This window comes from Camponotus floridanus, unplaced genomic scaffold (genome assembly GCF_003227725.1).
Source record: "Camponotus floridanus strain SB8 unplaced genomic scaffold, Cflo_v7.5 scaffold22, whole genome shotgun sequence".
Taxonomy (NCBI): Eukaryota; Metazoa; Arthropoda; class Insecta; order Hymenoptera; family Formicidae; genus Camponotus; species Camponotus floridanus.
Genome location: NW_020229348.1, coordinates 1,878,776 through 1,906,250, shown reverse-complemented (window position 1 = coordinate 1,906,250; position 27,475 = coordinate 1,878,776). Strand labels below are relative to the sequence as shown.

The 27,475-nt window shown below is 29.7% G+C and overlaps 4 protein-coding genes across 7 annotated transcripts; 2 read left to right on the top strand and 2 right to left on the bottom strand.

The window, feature by feature from the left end:
* Window positions 1-3,006: 3,006 nt before the first annotated feature.
* LOC105250905 (acetylcholine receptor subunit beta-like 2) lies at window positions 3,007-8,840 on the top strand. Its single transcript, XM_011257271.3, has 12 exons — window positions 3,007-3,317; window positions 3,746-3,894; window positions 4,025-4,069; window positions 4,166-4,275; window positions 4,471-4,651; window positions 5,256-5,412; window positions 5,573-5,700; window positions 5,939-6,114; window positions 6,251-6,403; window positions 6,839-6,951; window positions 7,329-7,441; window positions 7,701-8,840. The coding sequence occupies exons 1-12, from the start codon at window positions 3,266-3,268 to the stop codon at window positions 7,905-7,907; spliced, it is 1,584 nt and encodes a 527-aa protein (XP_011255573.1). The 5' UTR covers window positions 3,007-3,265; the 3' UTR covers window positions 7,908-8,840.
* Window positions 8,841-9,158: 318 nt separating this feature from the next.
* On the bottom strand, window positions 9,159-15,509 carry LOC105250903 (E3 SUMO-protein ligase PIAS2). 4 transcript variants are annotated; one of them, XM_011257261.3, is made up of 10 exons: window positions 15,212-15,509; window positions 14,098-14,267; window positions 13,779-13,880; window positions 13,535-13,679; window positions 11,863-12,042; window positions 10,725-11,015; window positions 10,484-10,585; window positions 10,092-10,332; window positions 9,594-10,010; window positions 9,159-9,392 (listed from the first exon to the last, which is right to left on the bottom strand). In XM_011257261.3, exons 1-10 carry the CDS (start codon window positions 15,233-15,235, stop codon window positions 9,178-9,180), a joined length of 1,887 nt encoding a protein of 628 aa, XP_011255563.1. In that variant the 5' UTR covers window positions 15,236-15,509; the 3' UTR covers window positions 9,159-9,177. The 4 variants fall into 4 exon arrangements, with proteins under 4 accessions (XP_011255563.1, XP_011255564.1, XP_011255566.1 ...); XM_011257262.3 differs by lacking the exon at window positions 15,212-15,509 and adding an exon at window positions 14,383-15,175; XM_011257264.3 differs by lacking the exon at window positions 14,098-14,267 and having other exon boundaries at window positions 15,212-15,508.
* A 3,007-nt stretch (window positions 15,510-18,516) lies between these two features.
* LOC105250901 (peritrophin-48) lies at window positions 18,517-20,322 on the bottom strand. The gene is made up of 2 exons (XM_011257260.3): window positions 20,199-20,322; window positions 18,517-20,043 (listed from the first exon to the last, which is right to left on the bottom strand). Exons 1-2 carry the CDS (start codon window positions 20,203-20,205, stop codon window positions 18,941-18,943), a joined length of 1,110 nt encoding a protein of 369 aa, XP_011255562.2. The 5' UTR covers window positions 20,206-20,322; the 3' UTR covers window positions 18,517-18,940.
* Window positions 20,323-23,853: 3,531 nt separating this feature from the next.
* Window positions 23,854-26,323, top strand: LOC105250900 (DNA polymerase iota). The gene is made up of 2 exons (XM_011257259.3): window positions 23,854-24,154; window positions 24,254-26,323. The coding sequence occupies exon 2, from the start codon at window positions 24,337-24,339 to the stop codon at window positions 26,068-26,070; it is 1,734 nt and encodes a 577-aa protein (XP_011255561.1). The 5' UTR covers window positions 23,854-24,154; window positions 24,254-24,336; the 3' UTR covers window positions 26,071-26,323.
* The last annotated feature ends 1,152 nt before the right edge of the window (window positions 26,324-27,475 follow it).

The following is a 27,475-nucleotide window of genomic DNA, read 5'->3' as shown; positions in this document are numbered from 1 at the left end:
CTTGATCGATAATCGGCGCCCGTCGATCGCACGTCTCGGACATCGTTCCTGGTCACCGTCCCGACTTCGGGGAACGTCACTTTCTTGCGACATCGCCTCGTGTAAGATCTTGTATGGTCGCGAATTTTCTCCGAGTAAATATTCTCCGCTATACCGCCGTGTATTCCCCACAAGCCCTTTCATCTTCTTTTTCCTCCCCTTTTTCCCAATCTTAATTTTAACGGATTCTCTGATCAGCTCAAGTCGATTTTAGCGAAAATATCGAGAGAACATCATTTGTATCTCGTCTACTTTTTAACTTTCAACATTATATAAAACTTTGCTTCTAAGAATGAACTTCAGATTCTAATTCACTCGAAGTTAATGAAAAGTATGGTTTCATCTATTTATTTCTTTGAAACTTTGTTCGCGACAGATTTTCCTTTTGTTTGGTCGGTTATAACTCGAGATTATTGACGCCTCGTTTTCGCTAAGAGAGAATTTCAAAGGATCTCATAAAATCTAAGTGTACATTATTAATTATATTATTAATATCAATTTAAATGAGATATGTATTAAGGTTTTTTCTAACAATACAAAAAATTTTTTAAGGAGGGATGATTTACACATTTAAAGTGCACATATTAAATATGCGTTCCCGATGTATAATTTATAATTATTAATTCATATATATTCATAAATGATTACGCAAAACTACTCTTGTTTATTCAGTAGAAAAAACATTTGAATATTTCATCTTTTCAACGCTTTTGCACGAAAAAAACAAAATAAATTTTATTAAAAAATTTTCACATCAAGAAGCTGCAACCAACATTGATTAAATATAATTGTTGAACACGCAAAATGCTATTCCCTTTGTTAATAAATGTATATTTAAAGTATGATTCAAAGTATATTCAAATGTACAGTATATTCAAAATATATATATTCAAAGTCTAAGACATAATGCATGGATAAATTGAGTGTATTTACGCGCGTATGCGTGTGCATGTGTGTGTGTTTGTGAAAGTTGTCTTCCTCGTTCGTTTTAACAGTGGCGTAAGTAGATGAGCAAGTATCTAAAGCACTCAGAACTTAAGCACATTCGATTTGCCCCAACATACGTCTCCCCCTCTTTCTCTTTCTTCTCCTCAAAAGCACACGCGCGGTATAAATTTATTATCAGCAAGATATCTTAGTAAATCAAGAAATATTATATTTATATATATAATGTGTATGTATCGAGGTAAATTTGGCCAATTTCACATTCATCTTGAGTCCCTAATATCAAATGAATCGATCGATTTCGGATACGCAAAAGTAGCTTTTAGACGCCACGACGTCCAAGGATATCGCATCACCCAGGATAGATGTTAGCCATAATTGCACCGTCCTTGAGGAAATACGACGCGTTATCCGACGGTATTATGAACACAAATCTGCGTCGTCGTCTCTCTCCGGAATGTTGAGCGAAAGTCGCATCTCAAGTCTCGATTGTCCTCTTCGGCGAACGATCTCTCCGGCGCGGCGGTTCCTCTAAATTGGGATCTCGCTTTCACGTGACAGATAGCTTTTAAGAAATTTATCCAACCGCACATTAAATGACGCGGATCTTGATAAATCCAAATGGAATTTTGGTGTTACCGCGTTTCGCTTGGCGCGCGACTTTCGACGCGGATTTGGCGGTGTTACTCGATGCCAAAAATCGATTTATTGGCACTAATCCGCGCAAATGCCATGACATATTTCCATATTAGAATTTAGTGCAGGCCGTACGAACGGACGAACAAGGATACGAAGTGGGATACAATCGCGTGGCACCACTTACCCCCTACGCGTCGGTATTTCATCGTTAAGCTGGAATTGACATTCATTTGAAGATATATGTGAAATTTATTTTGCTCGCAATCTCACTGACAGTTAAATATATATACATATATACGTATATATATATATATATATATATTTGATGTTCCATTCCTCTAATAAATTATTTTTGTCTACCTGTTTTTTATTATCAAAGAAAATTACGATCTTCCTTTAATAAAACTTTCAAGAGCATTAAAATTTTATAATATAATATATAAATAAATATAATTATATAATGTAATTTATATAATTAAATGTAATTATATAATATATATAATTAAATATAATTATGTAATGAAATAATTATACACATAGCACAAATTTAAATAATCGAATAAAATCTTCTTGAAATTTAACAGAAAAAAAATTTAGAAAGTGATATTTTCAAGTATTTCAACTTCTAATTACATATGTTTAGACATTTTTTAAAATAATATTAATAACATTTTTTAGAAAAATATTTTGATTTTATCACTCAATAAATGAATATAAATGAAATCATACAAAATAACTAAGTTTTTATAAAATTAAACTGTCATGTTTGAATGAATTTATAATTGAATATTATAATTGAATAAAAGTTAAAAAAAAATTATATAATATAAAGTTGATGAAGATTTATAAAATTAAGAGAAATATTTTTTATGAAAGTTTTTTATGAATATTTTTTATGAAAGTTTTTTATAAATTTAATTGAATAAGAATTATTTGATCATTATGATACTTATAAAAAATTGTTATAATAAATTGTTATAATAATAATAGTTAACAACACTAGAGTAATAAAAGATATGTACAAATAATATATATAGTTAATATAAAAGAGAAATATATAAATAATACATACAGTTCTGTTTAACATTACTTCATCGTGATTAGCTTTCGATGGATATAAATAATTCCAATGTTTATTCATGGGAATGAAGAGACGACGATTGGCGTAAAATACTTTTCCGCATACGTCTGCATAGCATCGGAAATTGAACTCACCGAAATTATGCAGCGGATTGAATTTCAATTCTTAGCTTTTAAAAGCTCTCAGTCTCTCATCGCGACAGCTTGAATGCATTTTGGAGTCACGCTGCCGCCTTCGTCCTGCGAAACGCGCAGATGCAGACAAACCCTGTTCCGGCGCGCAAGTGGAACAAGTCGCTCCCTGAACAGACAGTGAAAATATCATGGCGGCAAGTTCAGATATCGATCGTGGACCAGTGGGATGCTGGCCGCCCGACGTTTCGCTGATCGCACGCCACCATTCGGCATCTTAAGCGCTTTTGTTTTCGCTTGCCGTTTTTTTGTACACCATTTAACTGTAAGACTACTGCCAAGGTACACGTGTCAGAGAGCTCCGAAGATTTCGCACGGGGTGTATTCGTCAGTGCCCTACTTTCACACGCGTTTGTAAACAATACGGAAGATGCGGACGTCAGTGCTCACAGTTTTGCTCAATGTCTTCAGTATCATTTACGGTAAGTTGATTATCAGATAAAATGATTCATTGGAAAACGTCGATGATGTTCAGTTACATTTGTTCTATTATGAAAACGAATAAATCTCAAATCTTCTAAATTCCTAATAAGATAGCTACGTTAATCATGTGTCCTTCTGTCACATTATGTATTGAAACGATAAATTTACTATTGAAAAAATCTTAGCATTGTAAGAGAAATATTTTAAATGTGTTTTGTTTAATTATTAAAATATATTTTTAATATACATACAGAACATTGAGTTGCAGTCAATTTAAAAAGGATATATCTTTAAAATTCCTATTTCTCAAAAATACAAAAATCTCTCGATAGAATTATATATAATGTAGCTATATATAATATTCTATTTCTATATCGTTTCAAAAAATAATTACAACTAATATTTCAATAAATATTCTTTTATACAGGAGGCAAAGTTTACGAAGCAAATCCTGATACAAAGAGACTTTACGACGATTTACTGTCCAATTACAATAGATTGATACGTCCTGTTCGTAATAATACGAATACTTTAACAGTTGGGCTTAACTTAAAGTTGTCGCAATTAATAGAAATGGTATATAGACAATGCTATCTTACTAAAACAATATTTTGAAATTCAATTCATTGTTTTTCATTTTATATACTTAATTTATTTAAGTTATATTTAAGAATCTCGTGGGAAACTAATGATTAACACATTTCAGAATCTAAAGAATCAAGTTATGACAACGAATGTCTGGGTAGAGCAGGTAATATCTACAGTTTTATATCATTTTCTTCTACTTACTTATGATAATATTTCGGCTGTTATAGGCAGACTTACAAACTCTATTTACTCTTTACAGAAATGGTATGACTACAAATTGGAATGGAATCCACAGGAGTATGGTGGTATAGAAATGTTATACGTGCCTTCCGAAAACATATGGCTTCCGGACATTGTGTTATACAACAAGTAAATTGTAACGGAATTTTTATGAAATAAAATTGAAAAATCTACGTCAAATTTTCTCCGAATAACAAGGAAATTTATTCGCGATTGTTCACAGAGAGAACTGAGAAATTTATTTAATCAATTTGAAAAAACGAAGTGTTATGCAGAAATACTAATTTTGAATTTTCTAATCTTTTCTTGTTTGTGTTGTTACAGCGCAGATGGAAATTACGAAGTAACACTAATGACAAAGGCCACTCTGAAATATACTGGCGAGGTATACTGGAAACCGCCGGCTATTTACAAGTCGTCTTGTGAGATTAACGTGGAATATTTCCCATTTGATGAGCAATCATGTATTATGAAGTTTGGTTCGTGGACCTATAACGGTGCTCAGGTTATAACATTGCATATTTATGCAAACAATATAGGATATTCTAAAGTAATCGAATATTGTTAATTCTTTAAAATCATTATTTCAAAGAAAAAATGAGAAAATTTTTTCTGTAAATCACTTTCATAAAAATAAATAGAAAAACGAAACCATGTTCAGTTGCTTTCAAATAAATGTTTGTCTATCAAAATTAAAATTAAACTCTTTGCACTAATAAAATGTAAAATCTGAAACTTAATTAAAATGATATGTATATAATATATTATAGTAATAGTTATTAAATATATAAAAATGTGAAAAATTATGAATATTTCCCGATAAATATAAGATTTCAAATTAGATTTCAATTAAAACTTTTTTAAAATTAAAAGAATATTTTATAGTTTTAAGATATCTTGTACAGATTTTTGTTACAATGATTTTTAATTTAATTAATTATTTATACTTTATCTCTATTTAAATTACATATTCATTATTCATAATCGCTAATTTCACTTACATGAATAATATTTATCGTAATAAATCTTAATCACTTTATAAGTCTTTAGGTTACACTTGGTTTAAATAAAATATTTCAAAACATGCTCATAAAATCTTTTGTCTACAGGTAGATCTGAAACATATGAAGCAAGAGGGTGGTAGCAATCTGGTTGAAATCGGCATAGATCTCAGCGATTTTTATTTATCAGTGGAATGGGATATTCTTGAAGTACCAGCAGCACGCAACGAAGAATATTATCCATGTTGCGAGGAACCTTATTCAGGTATATATGTGCAAAGAATTAATAATATTTTAAATTTTATACAAAGTAAAATTAGGTCATTTTAATTATTTCCATTAATAATAGAGCGAAAATTAAATTTTCATTTAATTTTATCATGGATAACTTGATACAAATAATATTTATTGTCGTTTAATTATAGATATCACATTCAATATTACGATGAGAAGAAAAACTCTATTTTATACTGTTAATCTTATTATCCCATGCGTTGGCATCACGTTTTTAACGGTGTTGGTTTTTTATTTGCCCAGCGATTCTGGTGAAAAGGCAAGTATTTTATCTTTCGAATTTTAGAATTATTAAAGAATCGCGAAAGTTTATTTTGTTTTGGAAGTTTGTTACACCGAGTTGTAATCTCTGTTAACGTATTTTGACATAGATAACGAACGAAAATATAACACGTCAACGAAGTAGCCACGAATTTTATAGTAAATATTTTTTGACAGGAAATGCTTAATTCTATTTTATTATATAATTGTCATAATTGCTTCGTATTATTACGCAGGTATCATTGTGTTCTTCCATTCTTCTCTCATTGACGGTGTTCTTCTTGCTATTAGCCGAGATTATTCCCCCAACATCGTTGGCTATACCTTTACTTGGAAAATATCTATTGTTCACCATGATTTTAGTTACTCTATCCATTTGGATTACAGTGTGCGTCTTAAATGTACATTTCCGGTAAGTTACGCATGTGTACGTGTATATATGTGTGTGTGTATATAATAAAGTCATAATATATGAAAATAAATACAATTGCATGTTAAAATTCGTTACTTTATAATTATGAATGCCTTTAATGAATTAAATAATGTAGATCGCCTTCTACGCATAATATGTCGCCGTGGGTGAGACAAGTGTTTCTAAATTGGATGCCGAGAGTATTAATGATGCGTCGCACACCATACTCTACGCCAGAATATGATGATACTTATATGGATAGCGCATATACTAATGAAATAGATTTCAGGTAACAATTTTCCATTAAACATTAATTGAATTTAAAAATGTTTGTAAGTTTATAATAGCCTAAAAATATATTTAACTGTAATTTTTAAAATATCTTTCAATATACATGTATCATTTTTTATTAAGAGAATGTGCTGTTATTAAATTTGATAAGAAAAAAAATATCTTTCATATTTTTTAATATATTATTCCAAAAAATTTAAATATATTATTTTAATATATTATTAAAAAAATAACATATATTATCATGAAACTACATTGTATAAAGTTATATTGAAAAATTGTATTGGATATAGAATATAGTTATAATAAGAATATATTGCCATTAAAAATAAGAATTTTGCAGCATATTAATTTGAGTTAAAATGCTTCATTTAAGCGTTGACATATTGATTTTAGATGCTTTGCTCGTTTTTAATTCTTTAATTTTCGATAGTGTAAGCGATTATCCTTTGGAATTGAAAGGAAGCCCAGATGCATTCGAAAGCGTCACTTCTACATACAAGAGTATTAGAGATGATGAGGCACGACACGTGCCACATGCATCAGGTAATATATTTTTTGTATTGTGGTTTTTTTATTTATATATTTTAATTCTTAAGAGTATATATTTTAATTCTTAAGAATTTTTTTTTCGTAACATTGTACTATTGGATTACTTTTCTAACATAAAGAGATATTAAATTTATACGAAAATTTAGTCATACTTTTATTACATACAATTTTACATTAAGATATTCGTGAAAATAAAATAATAAAACATCGATTATATATATAATTTCCCAAACATATTGCTTAATGCATTTAAACAATATAATTTGCATTATTAAAGATATAAATGATATAAATCTTAAACGTATTGTTGAGCGACGAGAAAGAAATTAAAGTCTTACAAAAAAATTGATATTGACAATACATTGTTTCAGTTACTGACAGCGAAAATACGATGCCGAAACATTTATCCCCAGATGTCATATCAGCTCTCAAGGGTGTGCGTTTCATTGCTCAACACATAAAAGATGCGGACAAAGATAATGAGGTAAAAAATCCGTTTTTTAACATTCGCATATTTTCGCATCGTCATCATAATTCTCTTATTCACTTTAGCTCGGCTCTTCTCTAAACATTTGTTTTATATGTGATATAGTATATAACTATATATTTTTTACAATGTCTATCAATATATATCTATCATATATCAATATATCTATATAATCATGTATACAATATCGATAGGAGTAATTTTAATTATAAAAAGTCTTGTCACATTTTTAAAGAATCCATCTATGTTCTCACAGGTCATAGAAGATTGGAAATTCGTAGCTATGGTTCTGGACAGATTCTTTCTTTGGGTATTCACTATCGCGTGCATTGGTGGTACATTAGGAATAATAGGTCAAGCTCCTAGTCTGTACGACACCCGACACCCTGTGGACCAACGACTCTCTGGTATATCATTACGCAATTACATGCATCCACCGAATGTAACTTTTAATTTAGAGTAGTTAATTATTATCATGTTAAAGTGATTCGAATGTAAAAAAAATACAGTAACACATCACATCCCTCCATTCAATAGTAACACATTACACTCTTTTAAATACACTTGGCACAACATATACACAGACACTTTCGCTCTCTACATCTACATATATCTGCCAACCAAATTTATCCATATTTCTTAATGAAAATAATTTCTCCATTCTCCTCAAAAAAGCGAAATATTAAATAATCGCCGCAATAAAAACATTTTTCTCCTTTGAGTGAACATAATTGTTATAATATTGTTACATCCCCGCGTCCTTTTATTGCAGATATATTCGCCACCCGTTGAAGTATATCCGCAAAAAAGGGACGCGGGAAGGCAACACTATATTATCAGATATCAGGGTAACACAATCAGTGTAAGGGCAAAATTTATAATACATATGTAAGAAGCTTATAGTGAGCAACTATCCAGTCACATAATTTTTTTCTACTTGAAATCTCCGTTCATATATTAATCATGATACAAAAATTAAATAATGGCATAACTTAAGTCATTGATTAAGGCTTCCAGTCCTTCATAGCTACAATGTTAGATCATGATGCAAAAAATGGCATAATTTCTTCTTCATACTACGTATATCGAAGTAAATTAATTTTGTCAGTATTCCAGATTAGATTTATGAGATATATTTAATGTTTTTTTTTTTTATCATAAATCTCATCGATAAATCTCATCGATAGCTCACTGCATTGATAAATTCAGTATAACTGTAATAAGAGATCAAGAAGATCTTAATTATGATTAAAATAAGTATTTTCAAACATATTTTTCAAACATGTTGAACTTAAATAAATAACAAGCTAATTGGGAATAAGATGATTAAAGCATGAATTTGACAGTTTGATCATGAGAAATTTTATCATGTTTAATAAGTTTTAAAAAAATAAGAATTTTCTCATTTATACATAATCATTATATTTCAAAATAAGAATTATATTATATATTTTTTGTAGTAAAATTAGATTCAATTTTTAGTTTGCCGACAGTGAAAGTGATTAAAAGATGATTTGTATTTATCATTATACATAATGTTATATTAAAATTAACAAAAATAAAAATCTTATGCATTTTGAATTCCCTCAAAAGCAATTAAATAAATATAAATGCATGAAATATCGATTAAATTTCAATTAGGTTTAATAATAAATAAAAAAGGAAAGCTTGAGCTCTTCATAAAAAAAATAATTTTGATAAAAACTGTAGTATGTGTAATATCACACAATTGTTTATTCTAAATCAATTATCATGTATTCTGGTGATTCGCTCGTACTACTAATAGAGCTAGTCTGTGGTTTCTTAGGCGATGAAATACCACTAGCTGGTTTCTTTGTACTTTGAGTCGGTGTGTTATCTTCATCATCATCATCACTATCTGATATCAAATCAATAATAACAGCGCGCTTCTTCTCTTTTGGTGCTGGAGTAGTAGGATTACTTTCATCTAAATAAATAAAATATTACATTACTTGCAATACTGATTATTCAACAAAAATATTTCAAGTAACTTGAATTAAATTAGAGAAATCTCAAATTTAATAATTAATAAATCTTTTTAGCTTTTCGTTCACAAGATATTAGGTCTCTAAAATTTGTGTTATTATTATACATTATCTTATATATTATCTTATATATTTTCTCTTACCTAAATCCACAGTGTCTACATCAATTTTATTATCCCGCGAATCAGCTGGTTCTTTTGTTTCAGTTTTCTCCTTATCTTTCTCTTTCTTCAACACTAAGTTCTCCCACGAACCGTCTTGTAACAACTGAATCTCATTTACGTCTGGCAGTAACTTATTTGAATTAAGAACTTCCTGGAAATATCCGTCAATCACGAGAGTATCATAGAGCGCTGGCTTGTCACAAACCGGACAATTCCAAGTAGGCTTCCGTTCGTTCATTTGAAGAAACAGAGAAGCATCGAAACATTGCAAATGTGAACACGTTGATGCGCGACACGGCGTACACATCCTCATCTTTCCTAAAGGGCAAGCTAATGATACTCTTAACGACGTAGTAGCTATTTCGCTATCTGCATCTTCATTTAATTTCTCCTTAACTGTAAAATAATTTATAATTATTTTCGTAATAATAATTTATCTAGCAATTCTAATAGTGGTTATAATCGTAAATTGCTTACTTAATCCTCTAGTATAATCAGATTGCCTTGGGCCTCTGTTTTTTAATCTAATGAGTAATTCTGCGCTGGTTAATTTTTTAACGAGATACACCGCGATTGCGTATCGTCTACCATAATCAGCCGACCATGTAACGCGGATTTCGTTCCCGACTGTAGGAGACAGTTTTACCAAAGGGCTGATATTGACAGGACGTGGTGGTCTCTTCGGTTCTACACTTGGTTTATTAGTAGGTATAGGATTCTGAAAGAGTTACAACTCTTGACATTATTTTCTATGAATGATTTATCAGATTATTTAAATATTACTCAAAAAAATATTTAATATTTCACATTTTTGCATATTATAGCATTTATATATAGAAATTTGAAAGACATGTATAAATTTAACTTACAGGTAAGGGACATAGTTTTCCATTCACTTTTACTCCAATATTTGGCGGAAAATAATCTTCCTGCTCGCATGATGTTTCTTGTAAACAAAATCGCATTTGTACCTAAATGAAACATAAATTGTACTTGACCTTGATAAAAACATGAAAAGATACTACTAAATATATCTTAAATTTTTATGCACACATTCTTTTTTTTCAACAATTTAAAGGATATATTTCACATGCGAAGTTATCAACATACTTGTACAACATAATCCATTTTACTACCAGTACGACAGTCGCGAGAGCTGGCAATATCAGTTGCTTGTTGCGGAGTCAAATGAAATAAGAATGTATTTTCTTGTATTCTCATAGATCCTTGTGGCATTAAACTAGAAGGTTTCAATAATTCGCCTAATAAGTCGAAAAATGGAAGTTTTTTCAGTCTAACATCTGGATGAACCGGATATTGGCTCGTAGGTTGTATTTGTAATGGTGTTGGTAAGACTTTAGTGGGGTATGGATATGGATTATATCCTGTATTTGCAGTACGCTGAAAAAAAAAAATTAAAAATATTTTTCTAATGTATTCTGTAATCTATTATTTCAATAATTCATACATACACGCACGCACACACACATCGCACGATGAAAAATTATAACATCTACTATCTATTTTTATTCTTTATCATTCACGTAAATTATATATTAAAAATTATTAATTAAAATCAAAAAAGTTATTATGTTGAATCATAATGTTAATAACATAAAAGAAAAATAAAATTAGGTATATTTAAAATAAATTTAATTACTAATTAATCGAAAAATTTATTAAAAAAATATTTAATAAGTTAAGCACTTAGAAAAGTTTGAAGTTTCTCCCGACTGCTCTTGTAAAATATGCAATTATAGTATAAAGTAATTCATCTCTCTTTATTGAATTATAAAATTTTAATCCTTTCTAAAAAAAAATCTTCATATAGTGCTGGATATAGACGAGAAATTTAAATAAATAATCAAGTATTTATGTCATTTTAAAATATACTTTATTTAATAATTCTAATTATATATAATTATATTAATACTTATGGATGAATATTATTTCAAACTTTTCTAAGCTTTTAACTCTTCTTATATTTATTACATTTTATTAATATTATAATATTTTTACATAACAACTTCTTTGGATGTTTTAATTACATAATTTTTTATTACATTTTTATTACATAATTTTAAAATTTATCTTTTTAATTTTTTATTTTTACTTTTTATATTTTTTATTGTTACATGTACTTGTTTATTTTAATTAAATTAAATTTTAAATTATTGTTGGCAGCAGTCGGGAGTTTTTTCAAAAAAACTTTTATTTCAATTTTTTTAAAAGCTACATATTTTTTTACCGTATTATTGCATAAATTATGTAACAATTGCTTTCTTGCTATGTCTGATGTCTGTTCGTTGCTTGATGTAGAATTACTTGCTGTTGATTCTTGTTTTCTATTTCGACTGCGTATTGCGTTCTTTGTTGCTTTACTTTTTCGTCCAATATCTGGTTTTTTTCTCCTCCTTTTTCGTGATACCTGAAAAAGACTTAATATATACAATATCAAACTAATTTCATATAAATAATTGTATTATATATAAGTATATAAATAATAATACATTTTATAATTTATAAAATATAAAAAAGTGCACTTCAACAAAAAAGAAATTACACAAAAAAATATTACACAATAAGAAAAACAAAGACAAAAAGATGTAAAAGAAATAAATGTATATTATTGTTAAATTTATTGAGGCTCATTCCATGCCAATTTTGCATATTTCTATTTACATCACTTTTCTTAACTGTATGATATAAATTTCTTGATTTATCTTTTATCCTTTATTTTTTATTGTGACTATAATCTTAATGCATTTTTTTATTATTAAATCCATTAATATTAATTCAATTAGTTCCTGTTTGTTGTCTTCACAAACAGTAATATGGAACACTGCTGCCAGTATGCAGATTAAGAGTGTGACACTTCTGCCGATATATATATATTGAGTGGATATATTATTCTCCTTTTTGTCTTCATGTTTCTTCATTCTTCTACACATGTGCACAAGTTTTAATTACTATTATTATTATTATATAATACATGATATATATTACATAATAATAAAAAATATAAGTCATTATATACTTACATTTTACTATGCAACTTCATTACTATGCATCTTGTTTCAAATATAAATAAATAAATGAATATACATGTATGTATGTATGTATGTATATATGCATGTATATATGTATGTATATATGCATATATATATATATATATATATATATATATATATTTTGAATGTGTGTAGGTATATACGTTAAATAAATATACAATTACATATATGTGTGTGTGTGTGTGTGGGTGGGTGGATGGGAGGGGGTATGGTGTGGTGTGGTGTGCTTATATAATTTTAATGTATATAAATAATTAGCATTAATAAATAATATTATGTAGAGATAGAGAAATAGACTCACCTGTTAAAAAACATTTATACTTTCTTGAAATGTCCATAGGTAATTTTAACACTTCTTTCTAACACTTTAATTAATTGTAACACTTAATTGTAACACTTTTTAACACGATAACATGTATGGGACAAATTATGCCTAACATATTATACTGTTTGCTATTTCAAAATGTCTTAAATGTCAAATCCAATTATGTTAAAATTTCTTATACGATTGCTTACACCAATCTCATTGGTGAATCAATTTGCTTCTTAAATTCATTCAGCAACCAATGAAAAAATGTATATGAAAAAGATTGTTTTTCCGTTTCTAAACGGAATAAATAATAATAATTATATATGTTCAATATATTAAGCCTGATTAATAAGAAAGTTATGAATAAAAAATTGATCAATGTTGGATTTATCGAAAGTTAAATAAAAACTGCAAATTAAATATCCAACCTCGATAAAATATATACTCTCTCTGTTTTTTTTGCCAACCAACGATTAACAGCACTTGGAGATAAAATGTTTAATTTTTTATGCATAATAATATGCATATAAAGTGCTCACCTGCGGTGTTACATTGGTATAACCACTTGTCGGATATACTGGAGTGGTCCTGGGTGCTTGAGGCATAGATGCTTGATGAGCCGGAGGTAACTCTTTCCCAGCAGAAACAGATGCCTGTTGCTGTTGTTGTTGACTAATCGCTTGTCTAAAATATATATATTTTTGTTTAAATATTATTATTTTTAAGCATATATACAAAATATGCATCAAGTTATATATTTGATTATTGAAATTATGTATTTACCTTGTCGAATAATAATTTCTGTTATGCATATTTTGGTCGATTTGTGACTCGGTGGAATTACCAGTTTGACTATACATTTGATGCGCTGCCATTTGATCCGCTCTATGGAAAATATTTCTTTTTAGATTTAAGATGACAAAAAAACTTAAAAAAAAATGTATCCTCCCTCAATGTAGCAATCAAGCTTTTCTCATCTTACTTATTGCATCAATTTTATAAAACCAACTGATGCGATGATATATACATAATTTGAAGACTAATCGGATATTTTCTACAGACACTTCACTGAGACAGTTTAGATATTTAGACTTTCACTTACTGTATTGTCTTATACAATTCACGTATCTTTAATCGAATAGCTGGATGCGATCTTAAGCGTAATAATTCCAACGCACGCCCTTGTAATTCGTTCTTCCTGCCAGATTTATTTCTACCAGCAAAACCAAGAAGCATCTGAAGCTCAGATACTCGAAAACTTAATACCATATTCTGTAATGAAAACATTGCCGTATATATCCCATCAATGAAGTCTCCAGGATAATCTTCATATAGATAATGAATCAAAGGAACTATATACATGATGCATATACAAAAATATTACTACCTATCAAAACATAGTGCTTCTCTAACAAAGATTCTGGCAGTGCGATATTGCGAGGAGGAATTATTTTCTTCCATTTAAAAGAACCCCAATCGCACAGAGAGACACATAATCCCATTGCAACATTCGATTCATTTACTTGAATATATTTATAAAGCCAATCGCCAGTGTCACATGGATGACATGGCAACACGTGATATTTCGATCAACTGCGGTTCGTCAGTCGCCACGGTGCGAAACGAAATCCCCGGAAAGTGACGGATCCTCTCAATCCACCGATGCATCGATCGCGGGAGTGCAACGTCGGGACGAACAATAACAGCGGAGTTTCGGAGCAGGACGATCAAGTGTTAGGTTACCCATGTAGATTTTCACGAACGAGGGCCAGCGATCGCTCGCATTCTCATCGCGCGATCTGCGGGAAGGGGTAGCTCGACGCTGCGATTTACCAATAATGTTTGTCCGTTCCGCACGGTTGATCCAGCCCGATGCGCCGTGTAATAATCCCACACCGTGTAGATAGCCGAATCGTACGATAACGCTAGGAAGCACGAGCGCGCCAACGAAACCGAATCGAGCCGACAACGCGTCGACGACGTCGGGGACGTCGCGATCCGCTTCCGATCTCCACTCGAACGCGGTAGACCGCTACCTTATTACGCGTAGTGTCCCGCCACGTGAAGATCGCCCGCCACGGTGTGACATTCGACCCGGAAATGAACGTGACAATAGGCGATGCGACGCGACACGACGCGACGCGACGCGATGCGATGCGACCCGATACGAATAATTCGTGCGCGACGCTCGTTGTTTACAACGCGCACTCACTCACCTCCAGTTCCTCGGAATCCGCCATCTTCCTGGTCGACTTTTTTCCCGCAGCCGTTTTGTCGATTAGTTATTTCAACGCTCGGGGCTAAAGCAGATATGTGCACGCGTGATCGCCGCCGCCGCAGAGTCGTTACGCCCGCCGGCCTCCTCTCGCATCCGCTCTCTTACGTTTCTCGCTCTCTTTCTCTTTTACTCCTCTCTCTCTCTCTCACTCTCTCTCTCTCTCGCGCGCGAATCGTGCAACGCTTCTTTTCCGCGAGAATATCGCGACGATACGAAACGTATTTTTTTTGTTCGCTAGCCGGTAATACCTCAAATGGTGATGTATCTCATAATAGAAAAAAACAACAAATTCAAAACGATAGCGCGCGACGACACGCGACGAGTATCGACATTTGACACTTGCCGTTTGAAAAAGAGTAATTTTCCAAAATGGCGCTGACGTTGCGTATATATAGTATATATATTTTTGTATGTATATTGTATATTTAATCCGAAGAAAGAAAACATTACGCTCTTGTCCTGTCTAACACAGGATTGTACGAAGAGTAAAGAAAACAATCCTATATCTCGCCCCTCGTAATCTAACCTTCACATACGAGACATTTGACGTTACAACATCTGATTCGACACGTGAAAATTCAAATAGCGTCGCGTGTCTAGATATTCGTGCATCGTGATTATGTGAAACCGGAAGTTGTGATCGCAAATTTATATATAAGGAGAAGCGGTCGCTAGGAGAAACATCTTGTTTTTTTTTTTTTTTTTTTTTTTTTAATATCTGTCCTTTAATTTTGCCGTTAGCTGTCACATAAAAATGTTCGCTTTTTTATAGTTGCTTTCATTTTGACGTTGTAAATGATAAAAGCATTTAATTGAGAATTAGAATAAAGAAATCTTTGCACCTATTGGTTAATCCAATAAATGCTCTCAGCATTTACAAAGCGTTAGATTGACCAATCGGTGCGAAAATTTCTTTATCCTGATTGGTCATTCAAGTGAGAGAAAGAGCGACCGAGATAGTTGGTTGTGTAGTATCTTCCTCTCATTCTAGTTTGCTCTTTTTTTAATCATTTTATGTAATTACTTTTTTCACTCAATTAAAGAAAGGATTCTACTATATAAACGTATCAAACACATTTATTTTTCTCGTTAATATGAAGCAATAAATATATTCTTCTTAAATTTAATCAGAAAAATTAATGTAACTAAATAAAAATGTAACTAATAGATGAGATATATTATAATTAAAGAATATTTTTTACTTTACATATCAGGTATTCTTCCCGATATCGCACATCCACTTTGAACTTATAAATAATAGGAGACATATATTTTTTCTAGGTCAATCCAGATTTACGATGCAAAAAAGAATAAAACAAATCAAAATATAACTGGGAAATGTAATTGATGAACATTTTTAATTTATTTTGTACTTGTCAAACATCGAATATGCTTTAGAGACTTACAAATCTTATCTACAGTTATCTAATAACGAAATTGTTTTTCATTGTATCGAAGTTTTATCTCTTTCTGTATCTTATTTCTCACACCATCTTCCAATTTTATTTCCTGTTTTATCAAAACGACATTTTATACGATAAAATATTTTATGTTCCCCGATAACGATAGTTTATATGTAGTGTGTGAGAGATGTATAATACAATTCAATATATCTTACTATTTTTTTTGCATTTTTGATCGATATGAAGATTTTTTGAATCGACTTTATATTATCTTCTAATGCTCTCGAAAAATTTTTTCTCCTTTTATATTCGCATTTTGCATATTCTAGTTGTTCATATTTTTCCTTTACACACAAAGTCTTTACTTGATATATAAAAAAATTAAAATGCACATTTTGAAAAAAAAGACATCAGCTTATTCTATCATACGTATTAACATCACATATTAATTAATAGCAAACGTTCTCTTATAAGATTCTTAATAAAACAATTGATTAAAACTGAAGATGTATTTATAATCCATTTTTAGTGTGTGTATATATATATATATATATATATATATATATATATATATACACACACTAAAAATGGATTATAAATACATCTTCAGTTTTAATCAATTGTTTTATTAAGAATCTTATAAGAGAACGTTTGCTATTAATTAATATGTGATGTTAATATGTGATGTTATTTCATATATTATTTCGAATGTAATTACTTTTACGCACCTTGTTTGACATTCACAATTCTTCGAATTATCAGAAAAATAACTTATCGTTGATTAAATCGCGATTCTATCCTCAAATCATATCTTGTTTACTACTTTCTCTATTACAAGAGTTTTATTTGAGACGTACTTGACTTCATAATTTCAATATCTTCAAATCTTATTTTTTTATCAAATTTTAATTTTATTTTTGAAAAACAAGAAGAACATTTTGTGCTCATATATATGTCAATCAAATGCATCATACCTACTTCAGGCTTGAAAATGTTGTTTGTACATTTTCTTGGACTTTTACTGAAATTGCTATTTTGAATTGATTACAGTATGTAATCCTAGCTTACGCAAATTTTAAAACGCAATTTGTCATATATTTATAAATCAATAATTATTATTAATAAAATACGATTTAATCCTCTTTATTTTATCTTCTTTAAAAGATAGAAAAGATATTAAGGAAAAGAAAAGAGATTAAGGAAAAGATATTAGGGAAAAGATATTAAGGAAAAGAAAAGAGAGAAAATTTAAACTCAATATTCATTTATAAAATTAAATTTCTCAATATTTTATATGTGGATCACATATTTATATAAATTTTATCTTATTTTATATAAATCACACACATTTCATCTCATTAATAATTTGCTAATATATATTTAGCACATTTAAGCGATTAATAGAGCGATTAATAGATTGGATGGCTCGAATTACATCGGAAAATAGAAAAAATGCTTCGTAGATAATAAGGAAAATGAATCGTTGACAAAAAGTTAAGAGATAGAATTATAAAAACTATTGATATTATAATTAGAGATAGACTGTCACGAATCATACAATAATTGTTAAGAAATAAGATAGAAAACTGATGTCGGTATGATTTCTTATATCGGTTTTTTGTTTGACTGATGAATAGCGAGACTCTTCTCCTGATAAGTTTTATATCACTACATCTCATTGTCAGGGAATCGAAATATTCTTTGTATGTATGAAATATTTGCAAATTAACGAATGTATTTAGAAACAAAATGATACATTTTCGCGATGATTGGAAATTGGATGATTGATGGAGAGAGGTAATAATTTTAATATTAATAAATTTTTAATTTAAAACTTTTATATTCGTATACATCTGTGATTTATAATCTGTGATAATAATAATATAAAATTCCGTAATACATATTCACTACAGCATTACAATTACATATATATAATATGCACAATGACATACTTTTGCTACAGATTAAGTGAGAATTTTTTAATCCTTACATAAATCTTATATCTGAATTGAAAGTTTAACCATTTGTATATTCATGATATGGTATCAGAGGATCGATTTGATAATAAAATTTTAGGAAACAATTGTTAGATTATATATACATATACACATCAGATTTATTAAAATATCTTAGCAAAAAATAATACGTTCCTACAATATAGTAACACATTTCTAATAAGCATTACAATTCATTCTTCGTACTCTATTTTCGTTACTATTAGCTTCTTACTTTTAGCTTCTCTTCTTACTCTTCAAAATGATTAGTTATTTAGATAACCAGTCGTCCCAGGTATTTTGACATTTGGGACTCACTTTTTTCGCTTCTTCGCATACCTGATTCACGTAATCAAAATATTTGCCCCAAGCGCAAATTTGTAGTTGCTTCTTCTCGTCTATGCACTCGTAATACAATCTGCAGTCACATTCGTGACGCCATAATGTCGGGACACCTTCTGGACAGTCGCCAGGTTCTCCTGGTGGTGTGGGTGTGGGTGTAGGTGTAGGTGTAGGTATAGGTGTAGGTGTAAGTGAGTTGCATTCATCATCAACGTCTCCCTTTATACATTTCTGTTCTGTCGGGCTAAAATGTTGACCTTTCTTACACTCCTGAGCGATCCATTCTTTATTTTTGCATGCGTAATATTTTTCACAGTAACACTCGTGTTTCTTCTTTTCGCCTTTTGTACACGTTTTGCTATCTGTCGCACAAGTGCCTTTTACGCATTGCGACAAATCTGTATCAAAGTAGTATCCTGCCTTACATTCTTGCAAGGCCTTCAGACCGTTTTTACATAAGTAGTATTTATTACATTGGCATTCGTGATTGATAAGGTCACCGTCTTTACATTCGGTTCCTACTGCCTTGCAATTTTTCCCTGGAATGCAAGTTTGTCTATCCTTGTCAAAAAATTGTCCGAGCGGACAATCGCGCAGAGCCTTTTTTTTATTTTTGCATTCGTAAAATTTAGTACATTGGCACTCGTGCGGAAGTAAGTCGCCATTGTTAACACAAGTGGTTTCATCCCCGGGGTTATCCCCGGGATTATCCCCGGGGTTATCCCCGGGATTATCCCCAGGGTTATCCCCGGGGTCATCCCCGGAGTTTTTGCACTCCGAGTTTTCGGGCTTAACACAACCTTGCCATTTGTTACTAAAGTATAAGCCAGTCTTACACTCTTTCAAGTTCTTTTCTTGATTTTTGCATTCGTAATAGTGACTGCAATCCTTTTCGTAATATATCAGTTTTGGCGGGCAAGGGTCTGCCGCCGGACATTCGTTCTCTGCTTCAAAAGTAGAAGATTCATTTCCGGCGATCACATACGCGGCGGCCTGAGATGCCAGGAAGACAATGGCGATTAAGTATATTTCTGTGCCGAACAAAAAATATTGGGATCAAATTGACTGTTACAAGTGAAAAAAATCTATTATTTACATATAAAATTCGGATTCGTGCAAAAAAAATCTTGAGAAGTATCTCAATCAATTTTTCATAATCTTATTCTAGAAATTTAAGCATACTCACCCTTCATCGCCCTGTCACTTGCTTTACTCGTTCTTGAAAAAAAGAGAATATCGTATCGTATATAAATATATCCTATTAACACTTCACTGTGATTTGTTTATACATAACTGTCCGAATTAAGACGTACCGCTTTTATAAATATGCATGGCGTTATCGCAAAATACAAGGACAGATTATCATATCTGTTAAAAAAGATTAGCAGAACTGTACTTATTTTTTATGGAACTCTAAATACATTTTCTCGAATTCTCATATAAGTTTGCATAGGTTCACAGAAAAAATCTATCATGTGTTTTTATAATAAAGATATAATACAATATTTATTTTTGAATTAATAATAATAAATGTAACACGTTTCATACACAAATAAATTATTAATTTAAAAAATTTGTATAAATATTTTATAAAAGAATTATAATTTATACAAACATTTTCATATAACATAACATTTAAAAAATATTTTCTTTATTTCCTTTATTGATTTGTACAATAATATAATTAATTTAAATCGCAAACTTTACTATAATTTTGTGATTTATCGAAATTTTTGAACTTGCAAGACATTCTAACGTCTAGTAGCATTCAACTAATGCTTATAAAATATACGATCTTGATTGAAAATGTATTCTTTTTTTGAAGAAAGGATTATCAGTCTTATTACACCGAAAAAGATACATTGCACAATAAACAATCTTTTCGTAATAATCATAAATTGATAAGTTTATGAAACATGAGAAAAGGAAAATTGAAATTATATTCATATCTTATTTCATCCTCTGTTCTTATCATTAAATTTGATTTTTTTCAATCAAGACAAGAGAAAAAATATTATATATTTTCATCGTAATTAAAAAATATAAATAATGCATATATTAATTTTATATTAATTTTCGTATTACAAATGAATTTTGATTTAAATAGTAATCGCGATAAAATATTTTATCATTAAGTCCTTTCAGATACGGTAAATCCATAATGTGAAATATAATAATTCGCAATAGTTCATTTATCGAAGAATTCATCGACTCATGACCGATGACAAAAGATGATAATAGTAGAAAGATTAAAATATTAATTCATGATTTGGTTATAATATCATATCTAGGAGAAATCACAATTATACAATTGTGTATATCAAAAAAGTAAAGACTTTTTAAATGAAATACTCGTGCATAAATAGTTTCTAGTTCTTTTCAGTTCATTTTATTTTTTAATTCTTATGATAAAACAACATAAGATTTTTGCTAAATAGCATTAAATAGACGATTTTAAGATTTGTTAAAATCAAAACTATTAGATAAATTTGTTAAAAATATTTTAACTTGTAGCAGATTATTTATTTATTATTTGTTAGATTTATTTTGTGTTAAATTCGTAATAAAATTCGCTTGTTAGATTTGTAACAAATTTATTTTCATTTATAATTATTAAAAAACTTATTATTATAGACAAAGATAAATTCATCATATATAATTACCGAAAAAATTTTCAGAGATATGTATTATATTGAAACTTTTATTTCAAAACAGAAAAAGAAAAAATGACCAATATTTCTTTAATATATTGTATTTTTCTTTGGCTTAAATTATATATACATAGGAATATACTACAGAAAAAAAATATTGTTATTATAAGCATATTATTTCTTATCGAAACTTATTCTACCAATAAAGTATTTTATCAATAAGGAGCTAAAGTCCGAATTTGATATAATCTTATCAAAGTGAAAACCTTGAGATCTTATTTTGACAATATCTCGATTCATTGTTACGATATTATCAAGAGAGTATAATATGCATTGATATAACATATAATAACCAATAAATATTAGAAAAGATTAAGTGTTTAGCAAAAATAATTAATAAAATAAAATGAAATAACTCATTAAAAATATATATATATATATTTTTTTTTTATAAATGTATACAATATATATATTTAATGTATTACACATCTTCTGAATTTTTTAAATAATGTAATATTGTGTAATATTATGTAATAATGTAATATTTCGAAACTTGATTAAATTCATTTAAGTTTTTAGTCACAAATTAAATGCTCATCTCACTGAATAAGACAAAGAGAAAGACAGAAAATAGAAAAAGACAGACAGTGAAATCTTCATCGTCTAAGTTGATTATATTTAAGCGTTGCCATCAATTAATCATTATCATTAAGAACTACAGTGGCGTGATCAGTTATGGAAGAATAAGAAATCACGTATGTAGCGAACATGAATGGTTTATACTGAATTGATTTTGTATAATCAACCTATCGACGATGTTTGATTGATTGTTAAATTATCATTTAACATTATCTTGCTACACAAAAATAAAATATCTCATAAAACGGATATGTGTTTTTCGTTCAACTGCAAATTTAACATATATTTATATATAAAATACGAAAAGATTGATAAAAAGAATATATCTTTACATCAAAAAAATAATGGTAATTAAAAGAATATATCTGGTAATAAATATCTGGTAATGATAATAAAAAGAATATATCTTTACATCAAAAAAATAATGGTAATTAAATTTTAGAAATAGCATCAAAATAAATACAGTATTCCGATGATTTTATACATGTACGATGATTTTATACATGTACGATTAGCATGTTTCATTAATATATAAATTAATATTTTTTTATCTTTAATTTAAAATTTAAATTTAATATATATTTTGTTTAAAAATGAATCATACTATACAGATGACTAATAACCTGTTATACAAGCCATTATCTCAATGACTAATCAAGATAACTAAAAGATTTTTGATAACGACTTAAAGTAAGAAAGAATGAATAATTTGTGATAAGATTTTGTTTAAAAGAGTAAAAATAAATTTTTTAAATTTTTTAAAATTTTAAAGTTTTTAAGCTTCTTTTATTAAACAATATATGTTCTTTTTTTAATGAAACTGTATAGGAAATGTCCGAATAAGTAACATATTTTTTAAAAATTGCGTAATAAAAGTACAATAAATAAATAGTTTATAAAAAAATAAATTCTAATACATTTGCGTAAGCAAGAATAGAAGAAAAATTTCTTATATGATTTTTCTTTTCTTTCTCTCTCTTTTTCATTTTCTTTTATTTTCTTTTATTTTCTATCTTGTCTTGATGGAAAAGCATAGAAAAACATACACATATATTATATAATATCTATAAATGTTATTAATAATATTTTTTTTCTTATTTGATATTAAATTTTATTTTGCTTATATGCAGAATTTAACCCTAAACGTAAATAAAAAAAATTGACATCAAGTAAAAAAAAAATTAACGTAGGAAATAAAAATTTTCTACGATTCATAGTTTTGAGATTTATATTAAGAGAGAGACAAAGCTACTCTTGACTTGTAGCTATTTCTCTCGAATCATATTTCAAGCGCCAATGCGTCTTACAATTATCAAAATTCAACATTTGTACTTTTAAATATATTCTGCAACATATTATATACATGATTTTCGTTATGAATATTATATAGTTACATATATATAATAATATTATTATATTCCCTTTACGTCAGAACCTAGATCTCTCTTGCCGATATTGTCGTCCAATGCACATCTATATATTCTTAAGTCCATGGCTGTTCGATTCCGGAGAATTTCTCGACATACACAACACATCATACACATACGTATCTATGACAATTTAAAAACATGGCTACCATGTGAAAAATGGATTGGTTGATTTGTACTGTTTGCACACTGTAAACAACTTTCTATTTAGTTTATCACGCTAGTTTTGTGTTTTGCGTTGTCGTCTAGACGAGTCTACGACTCGTAGAAACATTTCTAATAGACTGGATTTGAATCGAGGGACCCAAACTCCAAGTAATTCTCAGGAGTGAAAGCCGCGCGAATTCGCACAGATTCCACTTCCCATAAGCGATTAATTATTCCGTTCTCTTTTATTATCTGGAAAAATTTGCTACAAAACCAAGGTATATTGCAAATTTATGCAAAATCTTTTCTAATTTTAATGACATCGTCAACCTTTTGATTATGATTAAAATCTTTAATTATATATAACTGTGTTGCAGATGCAATTAAAAGAATTTTAAGGACTGTGAGGATTTGTAAGTTTTATCGTTTGCAAGAATATAGATCTTTGATAAACATCCACATGGATTTTTTAAACTTTAATACTATTGTACATCCAAGAACCATCATCCACTTGGATGTTGACTGTTACTATGCTCAGGTAGAAATGCTTAGACATCCGGAATATGAAGGAAAACCATTAGGTGTTCAGCAAAAAAGTATAGTGGTCACTAGTAATTATCTGGCAAGAGAATATGGAATAAAAAAATGTATGTCAGTTCAAGAAGCTTTACGTCTCTGTCCAGAACTGGTCCTGGTAAATGGTGAAGATTTAACATCTTATCGTCTTTATTCAACTAAGGTATTTGAAATTCTGCAACAGTTTACGCCATTAGTGGAAAGATTGGGCTTTGACGACTATTTTCTTGAAATAAAATCAGTGGAAAAACAGCTCAAGTCTCAGAATGATTCAGAATTTGATATGAACAATTTGCATACAGATGAGGAGCTAAAAGAATCAGATAGTAAGATATTTGGACCTTCGGATGAGGAATGTCCATGCGATTGTCATACACGCTTAATGATTGGCGCTAAGATAGCAGCTGGAATAAGGAATCGTATTTATGAAGAACTGCATCTTACTTGCAGCGCTGGAATAGCGCATAATAAGCTTTTAGCCAAATTGGCAGGATCGCTAAATAAACCAAATCAGCAGACATTGGTATTTCCATGTAGCGGTCCAATGTTGCTCTCTGCAATTGGCTCTATATCCAAGATACCTGGTGTTGGACAAAAAACTATGGAATTATTGTTATCAAATAATATAAAAACAGTGGACGATGTACGCAAAATACCTTTGGAAAATCTGGAACTAAAAATTGGCGTTGATTTAGCAAGAAGATTGAAAGATAATGCAGAAGGGATTGATGAGACAGTGGTAAAACCATCTGGAAAGAAACAATCTATAGGGCTGGAGGATGGATTTAAAAGTGTATCGCTAGTGGCTGAGGTAGAGTCACGATTAGGCGCACTATTGAGGAGATTAACAGAATTGGCGATGGAAGATGGTAGAATTCCCATTGCTATGAGAATAACAGTGCGGAAGCACGATATGAACAAACCTACTTCTGGTAAGAGAGAGACCAGACAATGCGCGCTGCCGAAACATCTTTTACCGTCCACAAAAACCGGCATGTACGATCATAATAAAATGTTGATACTCGCCATGAAATTATTCCATCGAATAGTTGACGTTTCCAAGCCATTCCACTTAACGTTGCTGGGAGTTGCATTTACTAAGTTTGAGGAGAGATCATATGGCAGGAGTAGCATTACATCCTTTTTACGCAAACAGGTCGCCGTCCATTCCGTTTTAGATATCAGTTCTGAAGAAGGCATCGCAGAAGTGAATTTGGGATCACCAATGAGTATTAATCAAGATAGTAATGATAGTTCTGATCAATCAGCGACAAACTTGATGAACACTTCTGCATCAAGTCTCTCATGCTCACCAATTTCAAAATTGTCAAATGTAGCAAGCAGTCAGAATATAGAGGATGACCTGCAAAATGAGGTAGAACCATTACCGAAGAAAACCAAACTAGAAGTGTGGTTGAGCGGTCGTCGAGAATCGCCGAGTAACGAAATGGCTGGTCTTAGACTAAGCCCGTCATCGCCCATGCAAGTATCACCTTCTGTGGATACTGCAGTTTTTAAAACTCTGCCTATTGAGAGGAGAGATGTCACGCGTTCTTGGCCAACAACCAGCAAACCGAAACCAAACAATATACTTAAATATTTCATAGCCAATAAGTGACAGAGCTATGTGACTTAGTATTGAATATCATTGCTCTTATATATGCGCTTGAATTGAACATTAAATGCCAGCACCATGGATGGATATGATCTTTAATTTTCAGTTTTTTTTTTAATGCTAAATTTTAAAATATATAAAACGAGAAAATAGTGTTACATGATATAAAACTCTTACACAGAAGTTTTCTGTTCTAAGCAACTTGAAGATACTCGCAATGTTCACAAATTTTTGCAGAAGATTTAATATTTTATTTTATTAATAATAGAAAAAAATTATATTATTAACATTTTAATTAAAATCGAAAGATATCGTGCGTTATCGCAGTACGAGATTATTATTTGGAATATTTCTTATTTAATGCTCAAAGTTTACGCCTTGAAGGATTGACATACAAAGAATCATTCCATATAAATTCATTTTTTTTCTCTGACTTTGTCGTGTGTGTTTTATTATTCTAATTTCTTGATCAAAGATCAATTACAAATCTTACACGACAAAAGTTATCTGTGTTCAATTGCATTTAATATATTTTCGTTCATTCTTTTATATATAATATATATACGATTAGAAGATCTCGCACGTGATTAGCGAGACCTAGGTATAATGAGAACATACATGTAGCTTTTTAGCATTAGTTTATATTTTTATTTTCGACGGCAACAATGAAAGGTATTGTGATTACATTTGGGATTATTTTTAATTACAATTATCTTACTAACAGTATGAGAAAAATACTTCGAAAAGCTATTATAAATCATTCTTTAGTTTGTATTTATTCAATATTTTGATTATATTAATTAATAAATAAAAATTTTTTAGTAGATAAACTATCAAGTTATATTCCAGAAAATATTTCAGTTTTGACAATTTTTTCCATTGCTATCATTACTTTCATGCTGTAACATGAAATGCAAACATGTATTATTATATAGGTATGTAATTTCCATATGAATGTAATACATATTAAGACAAATGTTTTTAATTAAGCAAAACTACTATAAAAAGTACATATGTATTTATCTAATTTATACACAACAAGAAGTTAAAAAATGTATTTAAAAAATATTAAGATATGCCTATCGGTTCACACATAAGTAAAATAAGGTGCTGACATTCGATGTTGTGACTCTCTCGATGGATAAATAATTATATAAATTAACATTCTAAGAAAAAAATTCTATTTTAGTACTGTTATAAATGTTATCTCATAATTAAGGATCGAAATCGATATAATTTCGGCGAACTTAGTTTTTCATACTGCAGTTACACGAGACATATTCAGCTGTCATTTCTATCATCGCGAGTAAAAACGAAATTTGCAGTGTCGAAATCTAAAGTTCACGATTAATGAAAAATATCGTTTTCAATACCTGCTTGTAATATATATGCATCGGATATCGAGGAA